Source organism: Myodes glareolus, chromosome X, assembly GCF_982192425.1.
Source record: "Myodes glareolus chromosome X, mMyoGla1.1, whole genome shotgun sequence".
Taxonomy (NCBI): Eukaryota; Metazoa; Chordata; class Mammalia; order Rodentia; family Cricetidae; genus Myodes; species Myodes glareolus.
This window is the reverse complement of record NC_142053.1, coordinates 129,523,834-129,551,724: the sequence shown is the minus strand read 5'-3', so window position 1 is coordinate 129,551,724 and position 27,891 is coordinate 129,523,834. Positions and strand designations below refer to the sequence as shown.

General features: G+C 40.9%; 1 protein-coding gene across 1 annotated transcript; it reads right to left on the bottom strand.

Moving 5' to 3' along the window:
- On the bottom strand, positions 1-27,891 carry LOC148117492 (spindlin-2-like). Its single transcript, XM_087902594.1, has 4 exons — positions 27,788-27,891; positions 7,595-7,691; positions 999-1,184; positions 1-827 (listed from the first exon to the last, which is right to left on the bottom strand). The coding sequence occupies exon 4, from the start codon at positions 823-825 to the stop codon at positions 16-18; it is 810 nt and encodes a 269-aa protein (XP_087758720.1). The 5' UTR covers positions 826-827; positions 999-1,184; positions 7,595-7,691; positions 27,788-27,891; the 3' UTR covers positions 1-15.

The following is a 27,891-nucleotide window of genomic DNA, read 5'->3' as shown; positions in this document are numbered from 1 at the left end:
GCATAACTTTGCCAATTAGAAATTTTCCGCAAAATCATAGACATTAATATGACAATCATCATCAAATTTGATAAAATACACCGATGGTCGGGCTTGTACTTTGCCAATCATTTTGCCCTCTCTTTTTGTTCCATCATCATTGGTATATTCAATATGTTTTCCTATCAGACCATCCACAAATTTCTGGTCTACATCTTGTGGAGGAATCTCATTGTAATCTGGCAGGATACGAAGGTTGCCCTCTTTATAATCATCCAGAAGCTCATACATGTATAAGATGGGATCATTCGTATAGGTAATGTAAAAGAAGCTATTAAGAATAGGCGCTTGTGCCAGAACCATCCCTCTCCATTGATCTTTTGAGCCCTGCTCACCCTCAAATATGTGCTCCACCACTTTGCCAATTATGGCATTAGCAAGGTTGGGATCAGGAACTGGGGATGGTTTTACTGTTTCAGAGAGGACTTTAAGGGCCAGCACTCTTTCATCTTGGTGAAGTTCCAATGCATAGACAGCATCTATACCGTCATATTTCAACAAATAGAGAGAGGGATTTAAGGCGACACGATCCAGAACCGTTCCTCTCCAATGGGTGATGAGCCCATTTTCTTCCTTCCACTTATGCGAGATTCTGCAGCCCACAATATTCCTTTCGGCCAGCGACGAAGATCTGCTCCTCTGCCTCTTCTGCTTATGTTTTTTCTTGGTCAAATTTGCAGTTTCGTTGGTGGTGTTGTCACAGAATGCATGCCCAGCAGCTGCTTCTGCGGGGTCCCCTTGGCCTTCAGTGTTCCAGAAAGACCCGGTGCTGGTGCCTGGGTTCATGGCTGCATTGGAGAAAAGGGAAGAGACAGTTAGCTGAGGGGATAAAGGATAAAGGGTCAACTTACTCAACCTCCCCCGCCCCCCCCCCCCCCGTTAGATGCCTCCATTCCAGATATCTGGTCCCTAACCGGCCCCCACCCCACCCCCAGAAGCATGAGGGCAATGCTGGACACCTCTCTGGGTGCCTGCTGCTGTGCTGTGCTCTCCTGGGTTCCCTGGTGTTGTTGGGAAGGGCTGGAGAGCTGCAGTGGGGCAGAGGATGTGGACCCGGATTTGGACCTCCGAAGTGCTGGAACCAGTGACTCTTAAGATCAACTGTCTCTGCCCTGTGCTTCGCTCCCCACAAGGCCTGAGCAAACCTGTTTGGAAACAGAGAGGAGAAGCATGACAAAGCTTACCCTTCACCTTACCCTTCACCTCGGTGTCCTGAGCATTCCTCCAAGAATTTGCTTTTTCTCCCCACTAATGCCCTCATGAAATTATTAGTGAACATGAATATCCCTTCGCTTTCATTGAAAAACTTTGAAGGGGGATGTGTGCTAGCACATTACACTGCAGTTTTGACCTAGTCTCTCCCTAATTTTTACTGACTTTCACTATCTTTCATTTGGGTGGGTTTTTCTCTTGTGGTTCCCCCCTCTTTTCTGCTTCATTCTATGAAAAAGTAATCATTTTTATACCTTTAAGTGCTATGTAAATTTCTTGAAACTGACATGAAGTTCATGATTTCAATTCTATCTTTCATTTAAAGGTCTCACAGCAAAATATTATTTCCTTTTCCTATTAGTGCTTTCTAAGGATATTACATTTTTTAAAATTAGTCTTTCTTTTTATTTAATATACAATTATTTCTTCGTCCATGTGTAAAATTTGATTTTGCAATCATCTGTAGCTTTCTCGTAATCTCTGAGTTTTGGAAGAATAGTGCCACGATAATTGGTAATGAAATTTATTCATCAGAATGTATATCTTTGTTGAATATCTTAAGTTCTCAGGAGAAAAATAACCAATTTCTAATCTGTGAATTAAGACTTGGTCTCTTTATCAAATACGGGAGTAATAATTTAATTTTTTTTTCTTCTTCGTTTTTTGAGATAAGGAATCTTTGTTTAACACTCCTGTTTGTCTTAGAACTCTCTCTGTAGATCAGGCTGGCCTTGAACTCACTGAAATCCAGCTGCCTCTGCCTCCCAAGTACTGGGATAAAGGGTGTGAACCACCACCATCTGGCCTAATATTTTTTGTTTTGTTTTTTCTCTGTTTTTGTTTTGTTTACGAGGCAGGGTTTCTCTGTAGCTTTGGAGCCTGTTTTGAAACTAACTCTTGTAGATCAGGCTTGTCTCGAACTCACAGGGGTTCACCTACCTCTACTTCCAGAATACTGGGAATAAAGGTGTGTGCCAGCACTGCCCAGCTCCAGAATAATGTATTTATAAATTTGTGTATCATCAGATCCATTCTTGAGTTTCTATTTGATTCATTAAAACTATAAAGCATAGCAAAATCAAACACAGTAAAAAAAGGAAATAAACACATTCAACCCCATAAATAATAAATTATGAATCTGAAACACAATATTTACGCTAACAGCACAGCTGCTATTAAAAAAATGACTAAATGGTAAAAGAACAATAATTTTGATTCAATATTTAAAGTATAAGAGGCCATTAAGCTATTATTAATTTTTTAAATGGCAATGGCAATGCAAAAGAATGTTCATTCTGTCTTTCTGTCTTTACAAACAGCAATCAACAGATAGGCCATAGTTTCTCTAAGGTCACAGCTAAAACTCAGACCTGAGATTGGAATCCTAACTGTGGTGGTTTGAAAACAAAATGATCCCCATACGCCCTTAGGAAGTGGCACTATTAGGAGGTGTGGCATTGTTGGAGCAGGTGTGTATTTGTTGGAAGAAGTGGGTCACTGGGGACAGGCTTCGAGGTTTCAGTTGCCCAAGCTAGGCCTAGTGTTTCTGTCTCTTTCTGTTGCCTTTGGATCCAGATGTAGAACTCTCAGCTAGTTCTTCAGGTTCATGTGTGCCTGCATGACTCCATGCTTCCAGTCATGATGACTGGAAAGACCATATTTTTGTTTGGAGGAATATGGATTAGAAAAACAGTTGAACACTTTAAGATGGTGAAGATGTAATTGAACATGTGGACCATGTTCCAGCCTCTGCAAGCAGAAGAACTTGGCGGCGTCGGCCATGTGGCACTCACTGGCTTTAAAATGAAGGATAGAAGAAAGGAATTATGGAATTGCCCTTCATGACTAAGGAAAGCTGCTGAGGCAAGGCATGTGTCAGGGGTGTCTGTGCATGGAAACCTAGAGAGAACACTGTGTGAAGTTGTAAAGTTGAAGCCTGAATTACCTTGGAGACCCCAAGGTGCTGGAGATGCTCAAGTTATGGAATACCTGCTAAAGGAAGCTGCTAATGGGGAGGGGGAGCAGCCCAAGAGAAAGAAGTGTGTTTCAGTCAACAAAGCTGAAAGAATTGTAGATATGAAGAGTGTTTTGACATCAGATATGGAGATGCAGAATTTGGAGTTTGCTCGGCTGTTTTTTAGTTTTGCTTTGGTCCGGTATTTTCTAACTATATCCCGTTTTTATGTGTTCTGTTTTATTACTTTGATTTTACAGGGGATTACAGTTAAGAGACTGCATGAATCTCAGAAGAGACTTTGAACTTACTGACTTTTAAACAAATTTGAGACTGTCATACACTATGGGAACTTTTATAATTAGACTTAATGCTACTAGCATGTGGCGGTCAGGGCAAGGAGTTTGGTGGTTTGAAAGAAAATGGCTCCCATAGGCTCATTTGTAGTGTTGCTATTAGGAGATATTGCCTTGTGAAAGTACGTGTGGCATTGTTGGAGGAAGTATGTCACTGGGGCCAGGCTTTGAGTTCTCAGATGTTAAAGCTAGGTCCAGTGTGGCATTCTCCTGCTGCCTGTGGATCAAGGTGTTGGACTCTTAATTCCATCCCTAGCACCATGTCTGTCTGAATGCTACCATGTTTCACTCCATTATGATGATGGACTAAACCTCTGAACTGTAAGCTGCCACCTCAAATATTTACTTTATAAGAATTGCTGTGGTCATGGTGTCTCTTAACAGCAATAAAAATCGTAAGTAATATAGATGTTGGTACCAGGGACTCAGTTATTTCTGTGATAGGACAGATCATGGTCATGGTGTCTCCTCAATGTAGTAGAAATCTTAATTAAGACAAGGACTCTTAGCCAGTTTCCTTCTCAGCAGTTGGACCCTACCTTTTGGTCCATTGGGTCTTTTTGTGTCTGGTTTATGTCCCTTAGCATAATATTTCATAATCCATTAATCTGAAATCTATCCTTAAGAGGTGAATCCAAGTAAGATCTTATGTCATTGGGTATATGCACTCAGAAGAGATAGTATGACTCCAGTACCTGCCTTTTCTTCATTTAATGTCTATCTATGGGAGAAATTGTCTTCCACCATGATGAACACACACAGTGATGCATTGGACCATCATTGGTACAAAGCAATGGGTCCAATTTATCATGTGTTGAAACCCCCAAAACTATGTATTCTTTTTAAGTTGACTTGTGTTATAGTATTTTTACTATATGTGACTAAGGCACTGGACAAACCATATTTTTATTTATTTACCTTTTTATGGATAGATGTGCTGTTTTATATTGATCTAATATGAATAATGCTGCTGTATATTTATGTACATTTTGTACATATTTTATTCAGATATGTTTTTATTTCTGTTAGATTTATATTAAGGGAAGAACTGTTTGGCCATATAGTAGTTCTATAGTTAATTGTTTAAGGAACCACCAGTGGTTTCCAAAATGATTGTGAGAGTTTATAGTCACACATAGATAAGAATTCCATTTTCTCAAAAGCCCTCAACAAGTATTGCTTGAATTTTCATTATTGCTATTCTACTATGTGTGATGTATTATCTCATTGTATAAGATTTGAATTTCCTTGTGATGTCAAGCACTTTATTACTATTTTTAGATAAATAAATATTCAGATAATTTCTAATTATATTGGGTTGTCTCTTATTATTGAGTTGTAAAATATCTAAATATAAATCTCTCATAACATACATGAGAAAGAAATATTTAATCTTACAGTGTGATTTGTCCTTTCAGTTTCTTGTTAGCGTGCTTTGAAACTGAAAATCTTCATTCTAGAGTGTGTAAGGGGAGAAGGGGGAAGACTAGAGAGAAACATAGAGAGAGACAGAGGGAGGAAGACAGAGAGAGATGGAATAAGGGGAGAAGTGGAGAGAATGGACAGAGGCAGAAACTGCCTCTTTGGGAAAGAGACTGAAAAGAGGAGAGACACAGGATGAAAGCAGGAAGGAAGATCTGCCTGCCTCAGTGGACAGTACAGAGAGTGGACAGGGCTGCCTCTTAAAGGGACAGGACAGATCATTACAGCCTTCCCTCTATTAAATTATGCTTTGTTGGAACTACTATCTACAAAGCATTTATAAATCCTTTAAGTCATCAATTCTACTCTTCTACATCACAGGTAAATATGGAGTGCTACCCAACACATGAGATGCCATTTGTTTATTTATTTATTTATTTATTTATTTATTTATTTTTATTATGTATATAACAATCTGTCTCCATGTATGGCCACATGACAGAAGAAGGCGCAAGATCTCAAATCAGATGGTTGTGAGCCACCATGTAGCTGCTGGGAATTGAACTCAGGACCTCTGGAAGAGCGGCCTGTGCTCTTAACCTCTGAGCCATCTCTCCAGCCCCATGAGATGCCTTTTAAAACCACGACAAAATTAACCATAAATGAACATTACAGGTAACAGTTAAATGCAAATTCCTGAATGTATAGAAGATACTCTAGAAAGTAGGCCTCTCTGAGTTAGGCAACCTGTTTTCCATGGCTGCACCAAAAGCACATTGTTGTTAATTACCAAAAAGCTTCCACATACAGCTCCCTGTTCCCAACACTCTGCACAGGTGCAACCCACAGAGCGAAGTTATCCAGAAAACTGTGCCTTGGTTCATGGAGTAGCATGGACCATATGGGAGCTCACAGAACAAGGAATATCACTTCAGATTTCCACCTAGCCCTGGGGAGGACCCACCACATTTGCTCCTGCACTACCCAGTCTGATCTTATTTTTGTCTGTCTACGGTGATTGAAAGTTTAGCTGGGTATAGTAGTCTGGGCTGGTAACCTTGGTCTCTTAATGTCTCCATAAAGCTTGACCAGGACGTACTGGCTTTCATTGTCTCCAATGAGAAGTCAGGTGTAATTCTGATACATCTGCCTTTGTATGTTAATTGGCCTTTTTCCTTTGCAGCTCTTGATATTCTTTCTTTACTCTGTATGTTTAGTGTTTTGATCATTATGTGGTGAGTGGACTATTTTTTTTTGATCCAGTCTATTTGGTGTTCTGTAAGCTTCTTGTATCTTCATAGGCATATCTTTCTTTAGGTTGGGAAAGTTTCTGCTATGATTATGGTAAATACATTTTCTGTGATTTTGAGATGAACTTCTGTTTCTTATATACCTATTATTCTTAGGTTTGGCCTTTTTATGGTGTCCCATGTTTCATGGATATTTTGGGTTAAGCTTTAGTTACATTTAATGTTTTCTTTGACTGATGAGTCTATTTTCTCTGTTGTGTCTTCAGCACCTGAGATTCTCTCTTTCATCTCCTGTATTCTGCTGTTTATGTTTGCATTTGTGGTTCCTGATCTTTTTCTCATGATTTCTGTTTCTATAATTCCCTCAGGTTGTGTTTACTTATTGTCTCTATTTCAGTTTTTGAGTCTTGAATAGTTTCTATCATATGTTTGATTGATTTTTCTTGATTTTCTTTAAGGGATTTGCTGATGTCTTCCAATTTTTTGTTTGTCTTTTCCTCCATTTCTGTGAGGAAAATTCCCTTTTCCTCTTTAAGAATCTCAAACATTCTCATGAAGTTATTCTTAGGTCATTTTCTTCTGCTTCATCTATATTTGTTTGTTCGAGTATGGCTGTGGTAGGGTCTCTAGATATTACTGGTATCGTGTTGCTCTTTGTGTTGTTGAATCTGTTCTGACCTTGTCTACTCATCTTTTCCTCTAATTGATGTGGTTGGGACTCTCTGTGACTCTGGTGATTAATCTTCTAGGTGCCAGAGGATCCAAGGCTCAGATAGTTGTTCCTCATGGTACAGATAGTGCCACGGTTTTAGTTTCCCCACTGATTGCTCCATGTTCCTGGAGGTCGCTTAGAGATTCCAAGGTTTGCTCTGCTTATGTGGAGTTTGCTGTCTCACGCCTACTGTTGTAGGCCTGTTTTCAGCTCAGACCTGTTTCTGTAAATATCCCTGGTCCGGATCTTCTCCTGAGGAGGTCCTTGGCTTGGGGCTGGTCCTGCAAAGTTCTCTGGCTCTGATCTTCTCCCTCGGAGATCTCAGACTTGGGTGAGGGCCTGGCTCAAGCCTACTCCCTCAGTGGTACCAGACTCATGCCCAGACCCACAGAGGTTTCTGGTTCCTGCCTAATCCTTCGGCAGTCCCCAACCAATGCCTGGACCCACAAAGGTCCTAGCTCAGCCTACTCCTTCAGAGGTCCCAGACTCACACCCAGACTCACAGAGGTCCTGGCACAGGCCTAGTTCCTTCGAGTTCCCAGACTTTTCCCAGACCCACAGGGGCCCTGTCTCAGGTCTACTCAATCGAAGGTCCCAGATTCATGCCCGGACCCACAGTAGTCTCTGGAGCTGACCCACTCCCCTGTACCTGTTCCTGTAGATTTTTTTTGGTCTCAGGTCTTCTCTGGCCCAGGTGGCTGGCACAGTCGCGATCTTCCTGAATTTTCTGCCTCAGTTAGGGTTACCTATTATGAGTAGAAGAGGTGAATAAACTAAGTGATAGAAGCTAGGCAGGCAGTTTGGGAAAACTCACATATGCTTGGAATATGTTCTAACTGTTGAGTTATACACTTAGCCCATATTCCTGAGAATTTAAACCATAATGTATGGTATCTATTTTATATTGACCTTCAGAGTTTTATGCATATTATTCACTATCTTTGATAATGAAACCAAAACTTATAAAAGAAGTTATTAATTTTTCTACTGCAACATTTATTGCCAAGGAGTGGGGTCAGTATAAAATACATGTATGATCAGTTTCAATGAAAAATAACCCAAATAAAAGTATCCCTAACCTTCTACTATATTTGAATTCATGAAGTTGGAGGCACGTTGAAGGGGAAAGACTTGGAGTAGACACATATTGATCTGAAGAGTGTTTGAGTTTTACCCAAGTTTTAGCTAAACATTTCACAAAAGTTAAAGTTAGAGTAGTGTAACTCCTGATCAGATGATCAAAAGCACAGGCATGTGAAAAAGCTTTGGTTGAATGGCCCACAGCACCCACCATTAAGGAGGCCTCCAAGTGGAATGTGGAGATTCATTAAGAGTATGTCCCACAAAGAAGGCCTCTGAGTCCTCCACTGCAACTTCTTCAGAAACTGTATTGCACTGGTTATCATGAAAAGCACAACTTAACTAATGTCCCTTCCAAAAAAAGAATTTACAATTGCCTATGATAGATCTTGAAAATTGACACAAACAATTTTGACTTAAAACTGAACTCTTCAACTTCACTCTTTGATTTCTCAAGGCCTGAATAAAAACAGTAAGTTCCCCTCATTGTAGACTCTAAAGAACCAGATTTCTGAAACATTGCCTGAAGATGCAAAATATAATTCCAAGCCATAGAAGGATCAGCCTTGCCTGGAAGACTAAATGTTTACATGAACATTAACTGATCAGGTTCATGCCAAGGAAAACAGGTTCTAGAGCTCGTCTACATTTGTGGTAGGAAACTCAGAGGCCTGTATGCATCAAAGAACTCATACTGTGTCAGTTTTGTTGACACAGTACCTCACAAGATGTTAAAAGAATATATTATATAGACTGCCCTTTAGTAGGCCAATTGTATTCAAAGGCTATTGAATTATTCAACTATACATAGGCCAAGGTCTTGTTAGGGCTGCTATTGCTTTCACCAAAGACAATGAACAAAAGCAACTTGGGAAGGAAATGACTTATTTCATCTCACATTCCTCACATCACAGTCCATAAGTGAGAAAATCAGGGTAGGAACCTAGCGGCAGAAGCTGATGCAGAAGCCATAGAGGGGTGATCTTTACTGACTTCTTCTTGGGAATTGCTGTGGTGGTTTGAAAGAAAATGGCCCCAAAGGGAATGCACTATTAGGAGGTGTGGTCTTATTGGAGGAAGTGTGTCACTGTGGGGTCTGGTTTTGAGATCTCTTTTTCTCAAGCTTCCCTCAGTGTGACTGTCAGTGGACTCTATGTTGCCTCTGAGTCAAGATATAGAACTCTCAGATCCAGTACCACATCTGCCTGCATGCTCCCTTTCATAATGGACTGAACCTCTGAACTGTAAGCAAATGACCACAATTAATTCATTTTATTAATAAAAGTTGCCATGGTCATGTTATTTCTTCAGAGCAATAGTAAACCCTATCTAAGACAATTGCTCTGCCTACCTTATTATACAACTCAAGACCAACTGCCCAGGGATGACACCACCTGCAGTGGGTTGGGCCCTTCCACATCAATCCCCCACAGGCTTGCCTATATGTCAATCTTATGGAGGCAATTTCTTAGGTGAGCTTCCCTCTTCTCAGATAATCCTAACCTGTGTTAAGCTGACATAAAATTAGAGAGCACAGTATGCAAAGTAATGAGAATCTGCCTTGTTTTATATTCCCCATATTAAGTAGTGCATCATGCATGGTCAACAACAGGGGGTGATTTCAATATTTAGAGGTATCTTATATTGTTCCATATGTGTATGCTACACTCGAAGAAGGCAAGTAAAGACATTCTGTAAAAGAAATTACACATCAAATGTGTCCACACAGTAGTAAGAATTTTGGAGAAAATGTCTAATATTGATAATAACCAACTAGAAACCCTGTCTAAGGGCAGAGATCCTGAGCAAAATAAAGACTCTGATTAAAGCAGGAGCAAGTACAAGGTAGAGGATTCTTCAAATATCCCAAAGTCAGGTCCCATGCCACGTTTCTTAAATGTTTCAATCACTCTTTGCCATGGTTAATTTTGATCAGTTCTGGGATCAACTGTGAGACACACTTTGTCAGGGACCAGCCTTGACAAAAATACCTCTTGCCAGGTTAGAGGTGTGGGGATTTAGAAATATAATAAAGAATATGAAGATGTGAATGAAAGTAATATAATGGAGAAACATAGAATAGTATCAGGATGGAATTCTAGTGAGTACTGAAATTCGCCCATGTTTAATTTCCAACTGCTTAAAACACCCCTGGCCCCAAGGGGTAGGAGAAAGGCAAAAGACTACATTAACACGGTACAAAGAAATGGACATACCAATTGAAGTTGGCAAGCTGTGTCCAAAGTAAATCGTCCTGTTCTTAAGACAAGAGTACTCCCACTCGTACCCTAGACACAAACATTCTATAGGCACTCTCTGTGTGGAATCCCAAGGTAACTCCATAAAGGGAACTGCTACTTAGTTGGATTCTTAGAATTTTGTTTGAGGTAGGAACAGATCTGCTTCCCTCTTCCTGGATTACATGTTCTGGCTAGTAGGCACACCTGTTGACAATAGCCTCGAGAAAGCATAACTCTCTGATGTAACTCTAGGTGGGACCTTGTAGAAACACAATAACCTTGAAAGAATAGAGTCAAGTTCGACTGTCTGACCTTTGGTCCAGGTGGAAATAGGCTTACATTTTCGGGCCTCCACAACACTTCATAATATTTTTGGGAAAAATCAATTGAGCAGGGGATATTCTCCCAGGAAGTGGGTAATACCTTTTGGCTATGCAGTGCATGTATGAAAAGGCCTCAGACAAGATTGCTGCTCCTTTTGTCTGCCTCCCTTCACTTCCTGCTAATGAGTATACCTACTCTGAGGCTCCCACTTCCTCTGCGTCTACCATTCTTTGTTCCCATTAGAACACAGTTTCTTCAGACTTTTATCGTGAATTGTGAACCAGAAGCATTTCAGAAATCCTCTAGGTTTCCAGCATTAGAATGGGAATGCTGTGGTATCTACCTCCATGGATCAAAGAGCTACCAGGCTCTTAGCCTCTCTGGTATGCAGACAGCCACTGTTGAACTAACCAGACTATACTGTGTAAACCAATCTAATACAACCCCTTAATGACATTCTAAGTTATCAGTTCAGTTCCTCTAGAGCAATGGTTCTCAACCTGTGGGACATGAATCCATTTGCAGACCTCTAGCTTCAAAAGTACATTATGATTCATAACAGAAGCAAAGTTACAGTTATGAAATAGCAAGGAAAATAAATTTATTCTGGGGTGTAGCACGAATATTAAATCCCAGAGACAGATATTGGCGTTCAACCTGTAGGTCAGAAAAGCAAAGCAACCAAGCCAATAGAGAGCTCTTACTTCTATAAAATCTCCAGACTGAAATGCTGGAACAGTTAGATCCTCATATTATGGTGACTGTAATGGTCTGTCCTGTTCCTTTAAGAAACAAGCCCTGCCCGCTCTCTTCCCCATCTGCTGAGGCAAACAGATGTTTCTTCAGCTTAAAGCCTGAGTTCCTAACTTCCATTTCTTTCTTAAAGTGGCAGCTTCTGCCTCTCTTCCTTCTCCACATTGCTCCCCTTTCCCCTTCTCTCTCTCCCTCCCTCTTTCTCTGTCTCTGTCTCTTTCTCTATGTCTCTCTCTCTCTGGTCTTCTCTCTATATCATCTTTTCTCCTTTTCTTTCTGTTTTTCTTTCTCTGCCTCTCTTTATTCTCTCTTCTTTCCTTATGCCTTTTCCCCTTCCCTCTCCATAACCCACCAAATAAATATCCACTTTCTTTCTGCATAGTATGCCTAATAGGTCTCTGTCTCTCATCTGCTACGTGACTCCCTGACATGGACTGAGTACTTTCATGTCCCTCTTGGTCCCATTCCTGCTGGGTACTGCCAACACCTGTGGTGTTTTACTTTTATCATAAAAGAAAGAGAGTGAGTTCCTGACTCATGCCACTTTATATTCATCTCTAGTGCTGAGATTAAAGGTGTGAATTACCACCACATGACCGCTATGGCTACTAGTGTGGAAGTTGGGAATAAAGGTGTGTGCCATCACTACCTGACTTGTAAGACTGATTAGTTGGCTGCTTTGCATTCTGATCTTCAGGTAAGTTTTATTAAAATACCACTGAAATATCACTACAGTTGTGGGGCACTGCTATGGCAAAAATAAGATGGTACCATTCCCCAAGGGGCCTGCAGTCCACGATAGGTAGTGATTCCCAGGCAGGATGACAGACAGTAATGGATAGGCACATGCCATGCAGAGTGAGGGTGGATTTTTAGTGGGTTATGGAATGGAAGGGGAGAAGGGGAGATGGGGAAAAGAGCAAAGACAGAGAGAGAGAGAGAACCAGAGGGAAATAGAGAGGATGAGGGTGAAGGGGAGAAGGGGGATGAAGTGGGGAGACAGGCAGAACGTGTCTCTATGGAAGAGAGATGGAAAAGAAAAGACGTGCAGGCTGTATGCTGAAGGAAGATTCCACTTGCCTCAGTAGACAGGGGAGGGAGTGGGTGGGGATTGTCTCTTAAAGGTACAGGACAGACCATTACAGTCACCACAGCATGAGGAGCTAATTGTTCCAGCATTAGTAAGGTTGAGAACCACTGCTCTAGAGAATTCTGATACACCCTTTTTATATGGCTGTAGTGAGTTCACAGTCACATAGACATTTTTCACCTATTATATTAAAATTCAATTGTAAAAATGCATAGAATGTATATTTTTAAATGTTTATTTATTCATTGTGTGTTGGAATATTTTATCTGCATGTATATTTGTTTGCCACATGTATGACTGGTTCTTGTTGAGATCAGATGAGATCATCAGATGCCCTGGAACTGGAGTTAGAGGTGATTGTGAGCCACCATGTGGGTGTTGGTAATAGAAACTTGGTCCTCTGCAAGACCAGCCAGTGCTCTTAGTCACTGGACAATCTCTCTGACCCAGAATTTAGATTTTTTGAAGTCAGTGCAACTGAATTACCATAAAAGTCTATGTTCAGAGAAATTGTCACTTATGTATGTATTGGCTACGTAATTATATGTTTATTTGTGGAGTCAGGTGATGTGTGACATATCTACCAGTTTATCAGATGTAGGGCAGGGAGAACTACCTGAGAAAGTAAATAAATGAATTAGACAATATGAAACTTGTTCAGGTAGAAGTGACACACAGATGCACTTGTCCCGTTCTAGACCCAGTCCAAGAGAAAGCTGGCTATGGATCATCTCCTCCCGCTGAGATGCTCAAGACCATGCCTATAGGCTATTTAAGTCAAGATCCCCTGACCTACCATGTGGTTTCCCCCTTGTTTCTTCTCTTCCCCTGGAATCACCTGGGAAGGCTTAGCTTAGATTAAACCTGGACTTTAATTCAACTTGATTAGTTCATTATATTTCCATAGTTACCCACTACCAGGCTCCTGGGGGATATTTTTACTAATCAGAAGTTAAATATGTTACTCAGTGGAAACTGAGAAAAGGTTGATCTTCTTTTTTTTTTCCTTTTCCATTTCACATGACTGAGGATGCTCATATCTTGACATTTGAAGTATGCCCCTTTATCAGCCATGGTGTGGATAATATGCTATTAGTCTAAATTGCAGTGAAGTAAACTATGATTTATATCTTCTTGTGAGTCAATAAAAATTCTCCTATAGACACATACCGGTGTCAGATTCCCATATGTATGCTGTGAATATGATTGGTTAATTAACAACGAAAAGTGGCTTTGCCTGAAAGGGTAGAGTAGAGCTAGGCAATGAAACTAAACTGAAAACTGGGAGAAAGGAGGCAGAGTCAGAGAGAAGCTATGTGGCCCTGCTACTGACACCAGAACTTTACCCAGTAAGTCACGGCCTTGTGGCAATACACAGATTAATGGAGATGGGATAAATTAATATGTAACAGATAGCAAATAAGAAATGAGAGCTAATGGGACAAGAAGTGATTTAATTAATGCAGTTTCTGTGTGGTTATTTTGGGTCTGAGCTGCCGGGCATACAGAAAACAAGTGAAATCTTACTTTAAATTGGCACCCAATAAGGTCAACCAAAATTCACTTAAAACCTGAGATAGTTTGGGAAGGACTATAGCCGTAAAAAAGACTTAAGCAAAACTTAATGGAAAGGCTCCTTTAAGAAAGGATTTCTGGATTCAACAGTAGCAGACAAAAAGTTTCATACTGGCTTCCTGGCCTGTACTGCCAGCACAAACTCTGGCTCTTTCAGGAAACTAAGCATTTAAATGGGGTTTGTGAGCAGACTTTTACCAACTGCTTAATGACTCCACATAGCTCCACATAGCTCCACATAGCTCCACATAGCTCCACATACCTCCATATAGCTCCACTTAAGCTCCGGCTGCATACCTGGAACTAGGGTGGAATGTGCAGTTTGCAGAGACATTGAACATGTCTCCATCATGTTTGACTGGGCAGAACAAACTACAAAGCAGCATTAGCACTTATCATGCCACCACTTAGCTTTTTAAAAAGTGTTTATAATTTAAAAAATCAGACCTGGTCAGAAAATAATTACAGATACACAATAAAGACAGATTCAAATTTTAAAAGACCTCTAAATGGGTCACAGTCTATTTAAAAAAAATGTATGTCTGGTTGGAAGACAAAATAAAAAGAGTATAGAGAGCTATAAATAGAAGTAAATGGTTTATAAAAAGTAGTTTATCAAGATACAGTATAGACAGTAATGGATTAAAAAATTTAGCCACATAAAGATAAAGTATATAAAGAGTCTGGATTATGTATATTATTGTGTTTGCTTGGAATTTTTTGACTGTGAAGAAACTAAGTAATAAATGTACTTTAAAAGTATCTAGTCTTCAAAATTTGTGTTTATGGATTTGTTGCTTTGGAAAAGAGGTTCGATTTTTTTTCCACAGAAGATGAGAACCTGTGGATTAATTCCAGACTAATGTAGTTTGATGGAAAAATAACCCCTGAAAGGTTTCCATCAACACCCCCCAAAATTATGTCACTCAACAAAAAGCAGGAAGCATTTCGGAGAAAACTGTGCCAAAATTTCCAAATATTGTTTATAAATATTTCTTTATATTTTAAGGGGATGTGCTATAGAGATTTGCATTGGTATGGATCTTGGTTTATTGATACAAATTTAAGGTCAATTTTGTTATACTGTGTATATGTGTTTTTGATCTTGATTAAGACATTGTGTTTATCTAGCTCATTTAAAAATGTAATGTATAATTAAGAAATATAGGTTAATAGATAGTCATCTATAATAGTCAACCTTGTATTCATATTAGTTAGGTTTTCTAGACATACAGAGATATATTTCATTAATATGGGTATTCTTTAAATCTTCCATAGACTTTCAGAATATGTTATTTATACAGTTTTAGTAACTTAGGACTTTTTATGACAATAAGACACATTTGCTCCTGGCAGCACCAATATGTTTCAAAAGGTTGATGTGCATTGAAGAAGCTCCTTATAGATTTGTTAGGCACTTGGGCAAAAAAAAACTGCTTTTGCTTAGGCAGTTTGATGCTATACTGTATGAACTAGACATACAGAACCCACAGAAAAATGACTGCTGAAGCTGTCTAAAGAAAGTGAGACAGTCCTTCAGGGTTTCTGCGTCATGAAAGAGTCTGCCAGACATTCTGTAGGACTCAGAAGAAAGTGACTGTAAACTGCCAATATAGGTGGAACTGTCTTTGAAATTTCCTGCTTCATGTAAAAGTCTTCTAGATACTATGGGCCAAAGGTTGGATGCCTCAACCACACAGAATAACTTTGGATGACTTTACAGGCAGTGAGATGTCTCTGTCAATTCTAGAGTTTTGGAAATTGCTTATAATGTACTTCATGTTTATTAGGTAATATTATATCCTTCTGTGATCTTTGATGGAGTTGAAGAATTAATAGTTATAGTTTTCTTAGTTATGATAAAAGATAGAATAGATATAAATATTGGAACTATAATTCTTGCTTGATACCCATTTTGTTATAAGTAATTTTACTATGTTAAAGTTAAAACTTTCCTTTTTATTTAAACAGAAAAGGGGAGATGATGTGGGATTCCCCTGTATGCTGTGAATATGATTGGTTAATTAAGAAAGAAAGGAGATGCTTGCTGATAGGGTAGAGTAGTCCAACAATTGGGAGGAAGAGGCAGGTGCATCTCTGTGAATTTAAGGACAGCCTAATGTACAAAGCAAGTTTCAGGACAGCTGTGGCTGTATTACAGTAACCCCATCTCAAAACCAAAACCATGGCCAAAATTGTTAACATTCTTAATGGAAAGTATTTAGCTATGACTGCTATATGAAAACCTTTCTAAAGCTAAACTATATGCTTTCAGCAGTTAGGACTTTAACCACTGCTCCAAAATTATAAGTAATATGGAAAATATGTGTAGTTCAGTATGGTAAGACATCAGTCATCACTGTACCATACAGAGTCCAAAGTAATCACCAGGTCCTTCTAAAGTCCCAGACCAAATTGCCCTGCATGGCCTTCGATTTTGTTCTTTATTTTTTTTTTTTACCTCAACCACAATTGTCAAGAGCAAAACATTTATAAAGTGGAGCTTTGTGAATTTATTCAATGCCATATTGTAAGGAGCCATCAGGACATCGCCATTATGGCGCTGGAGGTCCTGCAGCTGGGAGGTAAACAAATCCTTTTGAAGTTGGTGCTCACCCTCGGCCTGCATTTGCATAACTAAGACTTGTTCCCTAGCCCTATCCCGAAGCCCTGGGCTTCAGTGGAATGGTATTCACCAATCAGGACAGTATCTGAGCCTCTCCACCCTAGAAAAGCAGCTGCCTCTGGGTTTTTCACTCTCTCTCACTCCCTGTGCTCTCCCTCCTCTTTCTTGCTTTCTCTCTTTCCTCTTCTCTCTTTCTCTCCCTCTCTTGCTCCATGCTATCCCTTCAACCGAGAGGCTCCAAAAAAGTGTGATTTGGGAAGAATCCTTGATTTCATGATCGTTCTTGCTTGCTGGTCAAGCAGCGTGCCACAACTGGGGCCATTAAAACCCGGGACACCGGACAAGGACAACATCGGTCATCAGCGTGAGAGCAGAGAATTCAGAACCCGACTCATGGAGCGGCAAGATGGAAAATCCTCCATGTATATGCTGACTGCTGAGGCTGGTCCAGAGTGGTAATGTTTGTATTCGTTCTTCTCTGCTGCTTGGGGCTGTGCTGCTATTAACCAGAGTGTGAGTGTCTTTGCTGCTGTGGCCACGTCTAGTCAAAAATAAAAGTAAGTCTGCAGTAGATCAAGCGGTATTTTTCTAAAAAGAACATAAACTCCCTTGTAAGTAAAAAGGGGGGTTCTTTAGCCCAGGGGGTAAGTGTGTACCATGGGCAATTCTTATGGAACCAGCTCAAGCCCCAGTGAGATCTATGGCTCAATCCAGGCGCTTTTGAGGCAGTGTGGTTTAAAGGTCTCTTCTGGGACGGTTGCTACCATTGTTAAGGATATTGATAAGATCTCACTCTGGTTTGCAGCTTCAGGTGATTTAACTTTGCAGTTAGGCAGGGATTTGGAACAAGCTGAAAGAGAAGGAAGGATTGGAAGGGGCACATTTCCTCTTTGGAGGTTGGTACGGAGTTGTTTAAAGGACAGAAGCACCAGAACAGCCTTTCAGAATCAGATCATAAAGGGGAGGGAAAAGATAGTCCTAAAAGGAAAAAGGAAAAATCAAAGAAACAGGATCTGGAAATAATAACAAAAAAAGAGGAAAAAAAACCCATAAGTTTAGTGCTGGAGAAGTTTGTGAGTCTAGATTTAGTTAAAATGTTATATTGAAAGATTTTTTAAATGCCTTTCAGTCATTTTTAAGTTTGTCTATTGAGAGATGCAGTTTAGGTTTATTACATATATTTTTATTTGATTGATTGTTCTTTGGAGGTCTATTTCTGAAGTCCTTGTATTTTTTTATATGGATTGATGACTGATAAAGATTTCCAAGTCTTTAGCCAGGTATGTCGATCCTATTAACTATTTCTCTAAATGTTGGCGGGAGGCAATGTGCCCCCATAAAGGTAACAATTTTAAATAATTCTATCCAGTTGTGTAAGTGCTCATGTGGTGGATCACGTAATTATTTTCTGCCCCTGGAAAAGTTCCAGGCAGAGCTGATTCTAAAAGATGTTTTGGGGCTGGCCATTCAGCCCAATTCAATGACCTGCTACGATGTTGCAGGCCAATAAAAAAGATGTTTTGAGGTTGGCTATTCAGCCCAATACTAAAGCCAGTTGCAGTGGCGCAGGCCAATAGGATTTGCTCTTTGGAGCAGAGACCTACAGGTCTGTAAGTTCAAGACCAGCTGACGTCTATGCTGGCTGAACTAAGTGTTGTTCTGAGTATTTTGTTACTCCCAATATACAATGTGGTCCAGTTCATGCATTAATTTGGGGAAGAGTTTGTTTATGTCTCTTCCAAAAACGCTGATATCCATTTGGGTACTGCTGCTATGCTGGCTGTGGATTCATCTGTCCAGAGGCCTGTGGACAAGCCTCTGCTATGGAGCCCATCTCCAAATTGGATAGGAAAGGCTTGGGTTTTTCATCGGGGCCACTGAAGTTGTATCTTTTAGACAAAAGACAATGCCCATCCCTTGGCTAATAGATAAGCTGGTGTGAGTCCCTCAGTGGCCCCTTTCCTTGAAAAATCTGGAAGCTGCAAAACAATTAGTACAAGAACAGTTAGAACTAGGACATTTAGAACTTTCTGTATCACGTTGGAATATGCCTGTTTTTGTGATCAAAAAGGCTTCTGGAGGTTGGAGGTTGCTGCATGACCTTAGGGCGGTCAATGCTCAGGTGCAAGTCATGGGCCCAGCCCAACAGGGCCTCTCATTGATTTCGGCAATACCAAAAGATTGGCCGGTAATGTCCTTGGACATCAAGGACTGTTTCTTTTCAATTCCCCTGTGCCCTCAGGACTGGGAGAGGTTTGCGTTTACTCTTCCTTCTGTAAACAATGAACAACCCAATGCTCATTTTCTATGGAAAACCTTGCCCCAGGGGCTGGCCAATAGTGCTATGATGTATTGTTAGCTGCCCCCCATCAGGGAACCCTGAAGGAAGCTTTCCAAAAGGTTACATCCCTTTTGGAGGAGCAAGGACTCTACATAGCCTCAAATAAAGTAAGTTTTTGAGGACTATCATCATCCCTGAAAGCATCAGTCCTCAGAAAGTGTTTATTCGCACCCATCACCTTAAAACTCTTAATGATTTTCAGCAGTTGCTGGGGGATATAAATTGGATTAGAGGATATTTAAATGTACCTCAGTCTGAGCTTTTGGGTTTATTTTCTATCTTAGAAGGCAATCCTGATATCTGTCCACCTAGAGTCATGACCCCAGCTGCAATGCAGGCGCTTAGAAGGGTAGAATCTGCTATTACTACAGCCCAATTACAGCAGGTGAATCCATCCTTACTAATCCTCCTGTGCATTCTCAAAACAAAGAATTATCCCACTGGACTGTTATGGCAAGATGGGCACCTCTGATGGATGCATGGAAATTCCATGGGAGCAAGATCTGTCCAATATTATCCAGAATTTGTGGTTGGCCAAGCATTAATTGGAATAAAGCATTGCTTAGCCTATTTTGCGAGAATGCCTGACAAGTTGGTAATTCCCTATATAAGGGAACAGGTAGAGGTTTTGACAGCCACGGTGGATGGCTGGGATATCCTGCTTTGTGCATTCCCAAATGTTATTGACAATCATGTGCCAAGACATCCCTTGATAAATTTTGTGGAAAAAAATTTGGTGTATTTCCCCAGGATTACCTCGCCTCACCCATTAGAAGGAGCCTTAACAATCTATACAGATGGCTCCAAGACAGGGAAGGGGGCTTTGGTGGCAGGAAATGCTAAACCTGTGGTCTTTCAATTTCGGCCTGATTCCCCCCAAGTCACTGAGTGCTTGGTGGTTTTGGAGGTGTTTCAGAGATTTCTTCAGCCATTTAATTTAATTTCAGATTCACAATATGTGGTCAATGCTGTAGCCTCTCTTGAGGTTGCAGCCTCAATTCGCAGCTCAAGTACAGTGTCCAATATTCTTTTACAAATACAAAAAAGCATATTTTAAAAAGAAAAAATCCCTTTTATGTTGCTCATATTCGAGCCCATTCTCTTTTGCCAAGACCTATGGCAGAGGCCAATGCTCAAGCTGATGGTGCTACTCGAGCACTAGCCCTTGTGGCTACAGATTCACTCCAGCTAGCTAGAGATTTCCATCAGCTCTATCATGTCCCAGCAAATACACTTCACTTAAGGTTTAAGATCTCCAGGGACAATGCCAGAGGAATAGTAAAAGCCTGTCCCTCCTGTGTGACCATGTTACATCCCCCACATATTGGGGTAAATCCCAGGGGGTTAAAGTCAAACTCACTCTGGCAAATGGATGTGACTCACATCTCAGAGTTTGGCAGGCAAAAATATTTTCACGTGTCGGTGGACACATGCTCTGGGATAATTCATGCCACCCCACTAGTGGGGGGAAAAGGTAACTCATGTAAAAATGCATTGCTTAGAGGCCTGGACAGCCTGGGGATAATGGCCCAGCCTATGCCTCACAGGGCTTTAAAGCCTTTTGTAAGCAATTACAAGTCAAACACACCACGGGCATACCATACAATACACAAAATCAAGGGATTGTAAAAAGGACAAAAAAAACCTAAAGAAAATTCTACAAAAACAAAAAGGGGGAATAGCTGAAGCAGCATCCCCCAGGGAAAGGATCTCCCGTGCACTCTTTACACTTAATTTTTTAATTCAAAACAATGCTGGAAAGACAGCAGCAGACAGGCATGCCCTCTATGAAAGCTCTACGGAGCAAGATTTGGTCATGTGTAAAGATGTATTGAATGACAAATGGTATGGACTGGATCCAGTGATTTCCAGATCCAGAGGAGCTATTTGTGTCTTCCCTCAGAATCGAGAGGATCCAATCTGGGTGCCAGCAAGACTGGCCAGAGAAGTGAAGGATGCTACAAAGGATGAAAATGACCTAGTGGATGCTAAATGCCCTACTGTGGATGATCATCTTGAATAGCACCAATGTGCAGCCTCTTACCTTTGAGCAATTTTCTAACTGACTTTATTCTGCCTTTTCGTTTCTTAAGGAATGGGTGGGAGTAGGGATATTTTTGGCATGCTGCCTAGGTGGATGTGTGTTATGTCTGTGGTTGGTATGTCATCTGCAAGCACAAATGAGGAGGGACAAGATCATTAAAGCACAGGCCTTGGCTGTCTTGGAATGTGGATCCTCACCCCAGCTTTGGCTTTCAGCCTTTAAGAGCTTGTAGGCAATACGTCATGCATAGCCTTTGCACCCTCTAGGGACGAGATAGTCCCATTGCACAGAGGAAGGTATGCATAGGCGAGTGTGTATGAATACAGCCCTTGCACTCCCAGGGAAAAATCTATCCCATTGCACAGGAAGGGTGTATCTTGCTTATTTCTTTTCCCTTGATCGATCCACACATCATGAGGTGGGGACCAGATTGGGAAATAGGTTTTGCCTTATTGCTCTACAAAAACAAAAAGAGGGAGCTGTAAGGAGCCCTCAGGACATCGCCATTATGGCGCTGGCGGTCCTGCAGCTGGGAGGTAAACAAATCCTTTTGAAGTTGGTGCTCACCCTCGGCCTGCATTTGCATAACTAAGACTTGTTCCCTAGCCCTATCCCGAAGCCCTGGGCTTCAGTGGAATGGTATTCACCAATCAGGACAGTATCTGAGCCTCTCCACCCTAGAAAAGCAGCTGCCTCTGGGTTTTTCACTCTCTCTCACTCCCTGTGCTCTCCCTCCTCTTTCTTGCTTTCTCTCTTTCCTCTTCTCTCTTTCTCTCCCTCTCTCGGTCCATGCTATCCCTTCAATCGAGAGGCTCCAAAAAAGTGTGATTTGGGAAGAATCCTTGATTTCATGATCGTTCTTGATTGCTGGTCAAGCAGCGCACCACACCATATAAACCAGCTGAGTAGGTTGGGCTTTGTTTAGTGAAATACTTTAACTATAATGTCTCTGATAGGCATGGATGACTAAAATCTCTGAATACCAGTCTCAGTGTAGGCAAAGGCTACTGGAGGCACATGGAAGTTGTGCCACATTTTACAGTGAGAATCACCATGATGTTACACACACACACACACACACACACACACACACACACACACACACACGTGCATAACACATTAAGGAACACTTCTACAACGGAATGCATCTTACAAATACTGCATTTTAAAAGCATATTCTAGCAAGTACACTATTATACCCAGATTGTGGCATTCCCTAAAGAACAGCACCAAGCCAAATCTGTATGCAAAAACAAAGACACTTTATTCATTCAAGTCTGAGATGGGACCCTTTTGTTTGTCCAGTGCGGAAGTGCAAATGGAGAGGTCCAGTCTCGTGGGGTAGTAGGTTTTTTTTTATCATAGCAGTAGTTGGGGGTGAGGGAGTTTTAGGTTTCAAACACTGACTGGCTGATAATTGTCTAGGGGTGTTTTGGGGAAAGGAATAGGTGAGTGCTGGGTTCAAGGAATCTGATGATCTCATTTAATCCTATAGGATATTTAGTATATGCAGAATGTCGGGTACTTCCCCTTAGACACTGGCCTGTCCCTGGATGGTATCAGCTTATGGATTTTCCTGGAATCAGGTGCTGCCTTCCAGTAAATGGAAACTGAAGCCTACACACTTGGCTGGTGTCAAACCTGTTAAGGCAGCTGTACAGCTTGAACACCATATATGTGTCCAGGCTTCCCTTAACTCCATATTATCAAAGATGAAGTTGAACAACATTCTAAATAGACAATTACTGAAACGATGAGGAATATTCTGTAGTTTGTATCTTAGATGTTCTTTAAAGGCTTATATTATAAAGGCTCAGTTCGCAGGATGACACTGTGGGAAATATTAAGAGATTTAACATAGTGGATGGTTATCAGGTCATGTGGTATGTTATTCCTCATAGATTGTTCAGTCTTTGTCTTAGTTAAAGTTTCTTTTGGGTGTTTTCTAGACATGGTTTCTCGGTAGCTATGCAGCCAACCCCAGAACTTGCTCTGTAGTCCAGGCTGGCCTTGAACTCACAGAGATATGCCTTACTCTGCCTCCCAAGTACTGGTATTCAAGAGCACAACACGACAACCGGCCGATATTTAATGTTTCTTTTGCTGTGAAGAGACAGCATGATCACAAGAACTCTTATAAAGATGGAGATCAACATTTAATTAAGGTACTGGCTTACAGTTTCAGAGGTCTAGTCCACTCTCATCAGAGAAGGAAGCATGACAGTTGGGATTATGGTGGTGTGCAGGCAGACATGGTACTGCAGAGGAATTAAGGCTTCAACATCTTGCACAGCCAACACAATGTGGCTCAAGACACTGGGTGCTATCATGAGAGCATATATGAGATCTCAAAGTCCACAGTGACATGTTTCCTCTAACAAGGCCATACGCACTCCAAGAAAGCCATACTTCCTAATAGTGCCACATGCTTTAGGAGCCATTTTGTTTGGTTTCCTTTTTTTTTCTTTTTTATGTTTGAGACATAGTTTCTCTGTAGATTTGGAGCCTGTCCTGAAACTCACTCTGGAGACCAGGCTGACCTTGAACTCACAGAGATCCACGTGCATCTGCCTCTGGAGTGCTAGGACTAAAGATGTGCACCACTACCACCTGGATGACATTTAATCTGGAACTATCACAGCCTGCATTGAGGGAGAAGATCTCAGGAGCCCCTCTTGTGTCCGCAATGGACTATTCTATAGCACTCTGTTTGTTTACTTCTTTATTGGATGTGGAAACTTAAGTCGTTCAACTGTGTTTACAGCTTTATGCATCGCTCTTCAATTCTGATATTTTTGGTACATGTATGTGTTCATAATTATTATATCTTCTTCATAAATTAGTTTCTTTATCAAAATATTTTGTCTTTACCTCATTATAGTTGTTGATTTAAATTCTATTTCATTTAATGTTAATGTAGCCATACCAGCTCTCTTGTCATCTTTGAATTGTTTGACTGCAAAGAGATATTTGATTCTGGGAACTGCTAAACTAAGCCAACATGTATATTTTCAAGGTATCTTGACTTTGGAATTTGAGTCTAAGGATGTGTTGCTTTGGGAAAGAAGTTCTTCTTTTGTTTCCACAGAGGATCAGAACCTGTGGACTCATTCCTGACTAATGTGGTTTAATGAACCAAGAGAGCCTGAAAGGTTGCCTTGAACATCCCTCAAAAACTTACTTTACCCAATAAATAGCAGGAGGGATTTGGAGAGAACTACACCCATATTCCCAAATATTGTATATAAACATTTGTTTACATTTAAAGAGAATATGCTATAGAGATAGGTAGTTTGCATTGGTATGAATCTTGCTTTATTGATAAATATTTAAGATCAAGTTTGTTTTATGTATATTTCTGCTCTTGATTGAGGTGTTGTGTTTGTGCAGCTCATTTAAAAGTGTAATATATAATTAAGAAATTTAGGTTAATAGAGTCACCTTTAATAGTCAAGCTTGTACTCGTGTTTGGAGTTCTAGATAAATAGAGATATATTTCAGTTAGATAGATATTCTTTAATTCTTTCAGAGCTCTACAAAATATGGCATTTAAAATGTTTTAAGCAGTTAGGATTTTTCATGACAGTGAGACACATGTGCTCCTGGCAGCACCAATTACTTCAAGAGGAAGATGGGCATCAATGAGGTTCCTTATGGAGTTTATTAGCCATTTGGGTAATTGCTCATGCCTGTACCATTTGACAGTATGCTGAGTGACCTGGACATGCAGAACCTACAGAGAAATGACTGCTGAAATAGGCTAAAGATGAGATGGTCCTTAGGGATTCCTGCTTCATGAAAGAATCTGCTAGACATTCTTCAGGAAATAGAAGAAAATGACTGACAAACTGCAAATATAGGCAGAACTGTCTTTGAAATTTCCTGCTTCATGGAAATGTCTGCAGGATACTATGGGCTGAAGATGGATGCCCCAATGGAACAGAAGAACTTTGGGTAACTGTACAGGCAGTGAGATGTCTGTCAATTCTAGAGTTTTGGAAGTTCCTTACAATGAACTCATTGTTTACTTAGTAAATAAAATGATGCTATTGTATATAAAGAAAAATAGTTGCTTAGATAGTGTAATGGATTAAATAAAATGCTTCAGGTTCCTGAGTGGCTGCAGAGACCAGCAGACCATGAGACCATGCTGAAGGTCCCCGAGTGGGACAAGAAGTGGGCAGGGTGTCTTGAGAGCAGCCAGTCCCTGGCAGGGATGGCACAGTTCCCAAAGTGGCTGTATCAGGCCATGAGGAGAGACAAACAGATGGGCACTCCACGAGACCATACTGCAGGTCTCCAAAGGCGGCTGGTCCCGGGCAGGTGGGAGACATGGATAGGCACACCATGAAGACTGAGGTTGGATATTTATTTAATGGGTTATGGAAGGGAAAGAAAGAGTGTGTAACGGGAGAAGGAGAAGAACAGAGAGAAACAGAGAGAGGGGGAGAGAGAGAGATGGGAGAAAAGGAGAAGTGGAGAGAATGGAGAGAGGCAGAAGCTGCCTCTAAGGGGAAGAGACTGAAAAGTGGAGAGGCACAGGCTGCAAGCAGGAAGAAAGATCTACCTGCCTCAGTGGATGGTGGAGAGAGTGGGCAGGGCTTGTCTCTTGAAAGGACAGGATAGATCATTATGGCCTTCCTTCTACTAAATTCTACTTTGTTGGAATTACTATCTACAAAGCATTATAAAACTTTAAGTCATCATGTCTACTCTTTTACATCACAGGTAAATGTGGAGTGCTACCCAACACATGAGATGCCTTTTAAAACCACCACAAAATTACCCACAAATGAACACAACAGGTAACAGTTATATGCAAATTTCTGTATGTCTAGAAGATACTCGAGAAACTAGGCCCCTCTGAGTTAGGCAACTTGTATTCCACAGCTGCACCAAAAGCACATTGATCTTAAATAACAATAGGGTTCCACACATAGCTCCCTGCTCCCAATGCTCTGCACAGGTACGCCCCACATAGCACAGTTATGCAAAGAACTGTGCCTAGGTTCAGGGAATAGCAGGAACCACATGGGAGCTCAAAGAACAAAAAATATGGCTGTAGATTCCCATCTGGCCCTGGGGAGGACCCACCACAACTGTTCCTGTACATCCCAGTCTGATCTTGTTTTGTCTGTCTACGGTGATTGAAAGTTTACCTGAGTATAATAGTCTGAGCTTGTAACCTTGGTCTCTTAATGTCTGCATAACTCTTGACCAGGACGTTCTGGCTTTCATTGTCTCCAATGAGAGGTCAGGTGTAATTCTGATACATCTGCCTTTAGCTGTTACTTGACCTTTTTCCTTTGCAGCTCTTAATATTCATTCTTTACTCTTTATGCTTAATGTTTTGATCATTATGTGGTGAGAGCACTATTTTTTTTGATCCAGTATGTTTGGTGGTTAGGAAGCTTCTTGTATCTTCATAGGGATCTCTTTCTTTTAGGCTGGGAATATTTTCTTCTATGACTATGGTAATTATATTTTCTTTTCTTTTGAGTTGAACTTCTCCTTCTTTAATACCTATTATTCTTAAGTTTGGCCTTTTCATGGTGTCCCTTTTTTCATGATATTTTGAGTTAAGTTTTAGTTACATTTAATGTTTTCTTTGACTGATGAGTCTATTTTCTCTGTTGTGTCTTCAGCACCTGAGATTCTCTCTTCCATCTCTTGTATTCTGCTGTTTATGTTCGCATTGGTGGTTCCTGATCTTTTTATCAGGATTCCTACTCCTATAATTCCCTCGGCTTGTGTTTACTTTATTGTCTCTATTTCAGCTTTTAAGTCATGTATTTGACTGTTTTTTCTTGGTTTTTTTTAAGGGATTTGCTTATGTCTTCCAATTTTGTGTTTGTCTTTTTCTCCATTTCTTTGAGGGAATTTCTCATTTCCTCTTTAAGAGTCTCAAACATTATCCTGAAGTTATTTTTAGGACATTTTTCTTCTGCTTCGTCTATATTTGTTTGTTCAAGTATGGCTGTTGTAGGGTCTCTAGATATTACTGGTGTCATGTTGCTCTTTGTGTTGTTGAATCTGTTCTTACCTTGTCTACTCATCTTTTTCTCTAATTGATGTGGTTGGGACTCTCTGTGACTCTGGTGATTAATCTTCTAGGTGCCAGAGGATCCAAGGCTCAGATAGTTGTTCCTCATGGTACAGATAGTGCCATGGTTTTAGTTTCCCCGTTGATCGCTCCATGTTCCTGGAGGTGGCTTAGAGATTCCAAGGTTTGCTCTGCTTATGTGGAGTTTGCTGTCTCAGGCCTACTGTTGTAGGCCTGTTTTCAGATCAGACTTGTTTCTGTAAATATCCTGGTCCGGATCTTCTCCTGAGGAGGTCCTTGGCTTGGGGCTGGTCCTGCAAAGTTCTCTGGCTCTGATCTTCTCCCTCGGAGATCTCAGACTTGGGTGAGGACTTGGCTCAGGCCTACTCCTTCAGTGGTACCAGACTCATGCCCAGACCCACAGAGGTTTCTGGTTCCTGCCTACTCCTTCGGAGGTCCTCGACCAATGCCTAGGACTCACAAATGTCCCAACCAATGCCTGGACCCACAAAGGTCCTAGCTCAGTCTACTCCCTCAGAGGTCCCAGACTCACACCCAGACTCACAGAGGTCCTGGCTCAGGCCTAGTTCCTTGGAGTTCCCAGAATTTTCCCAGACCCAGAGGGGTCCTGTCTCAGGTCTACTCAATCGAAGATCCCAGAGTCATGCCTAGACCCACAGTAGTCTCTGGCTCTCACCCACTCCCTCAGAAGTTGCTCCCCTGTACCTGCTCCTGTAGAATTATTTTTTGTCTCAGCTCTGCTCTGGTGCAGGTGGCTGGCAAATTCGTGCTCTTCCTGAATTCTCTGCCTCTGTTAGAGTTACCTATTA

What these genes read in the sequence shown, in the direction of transcription:
- LOC148117492 (XM_087902594.1), bottom strand. Translation starts at nt 825, where the DNA reads ATGAACCCAGGCACCAGCACCGGGTCTTTCTGGAACACTGAAGGCCAA.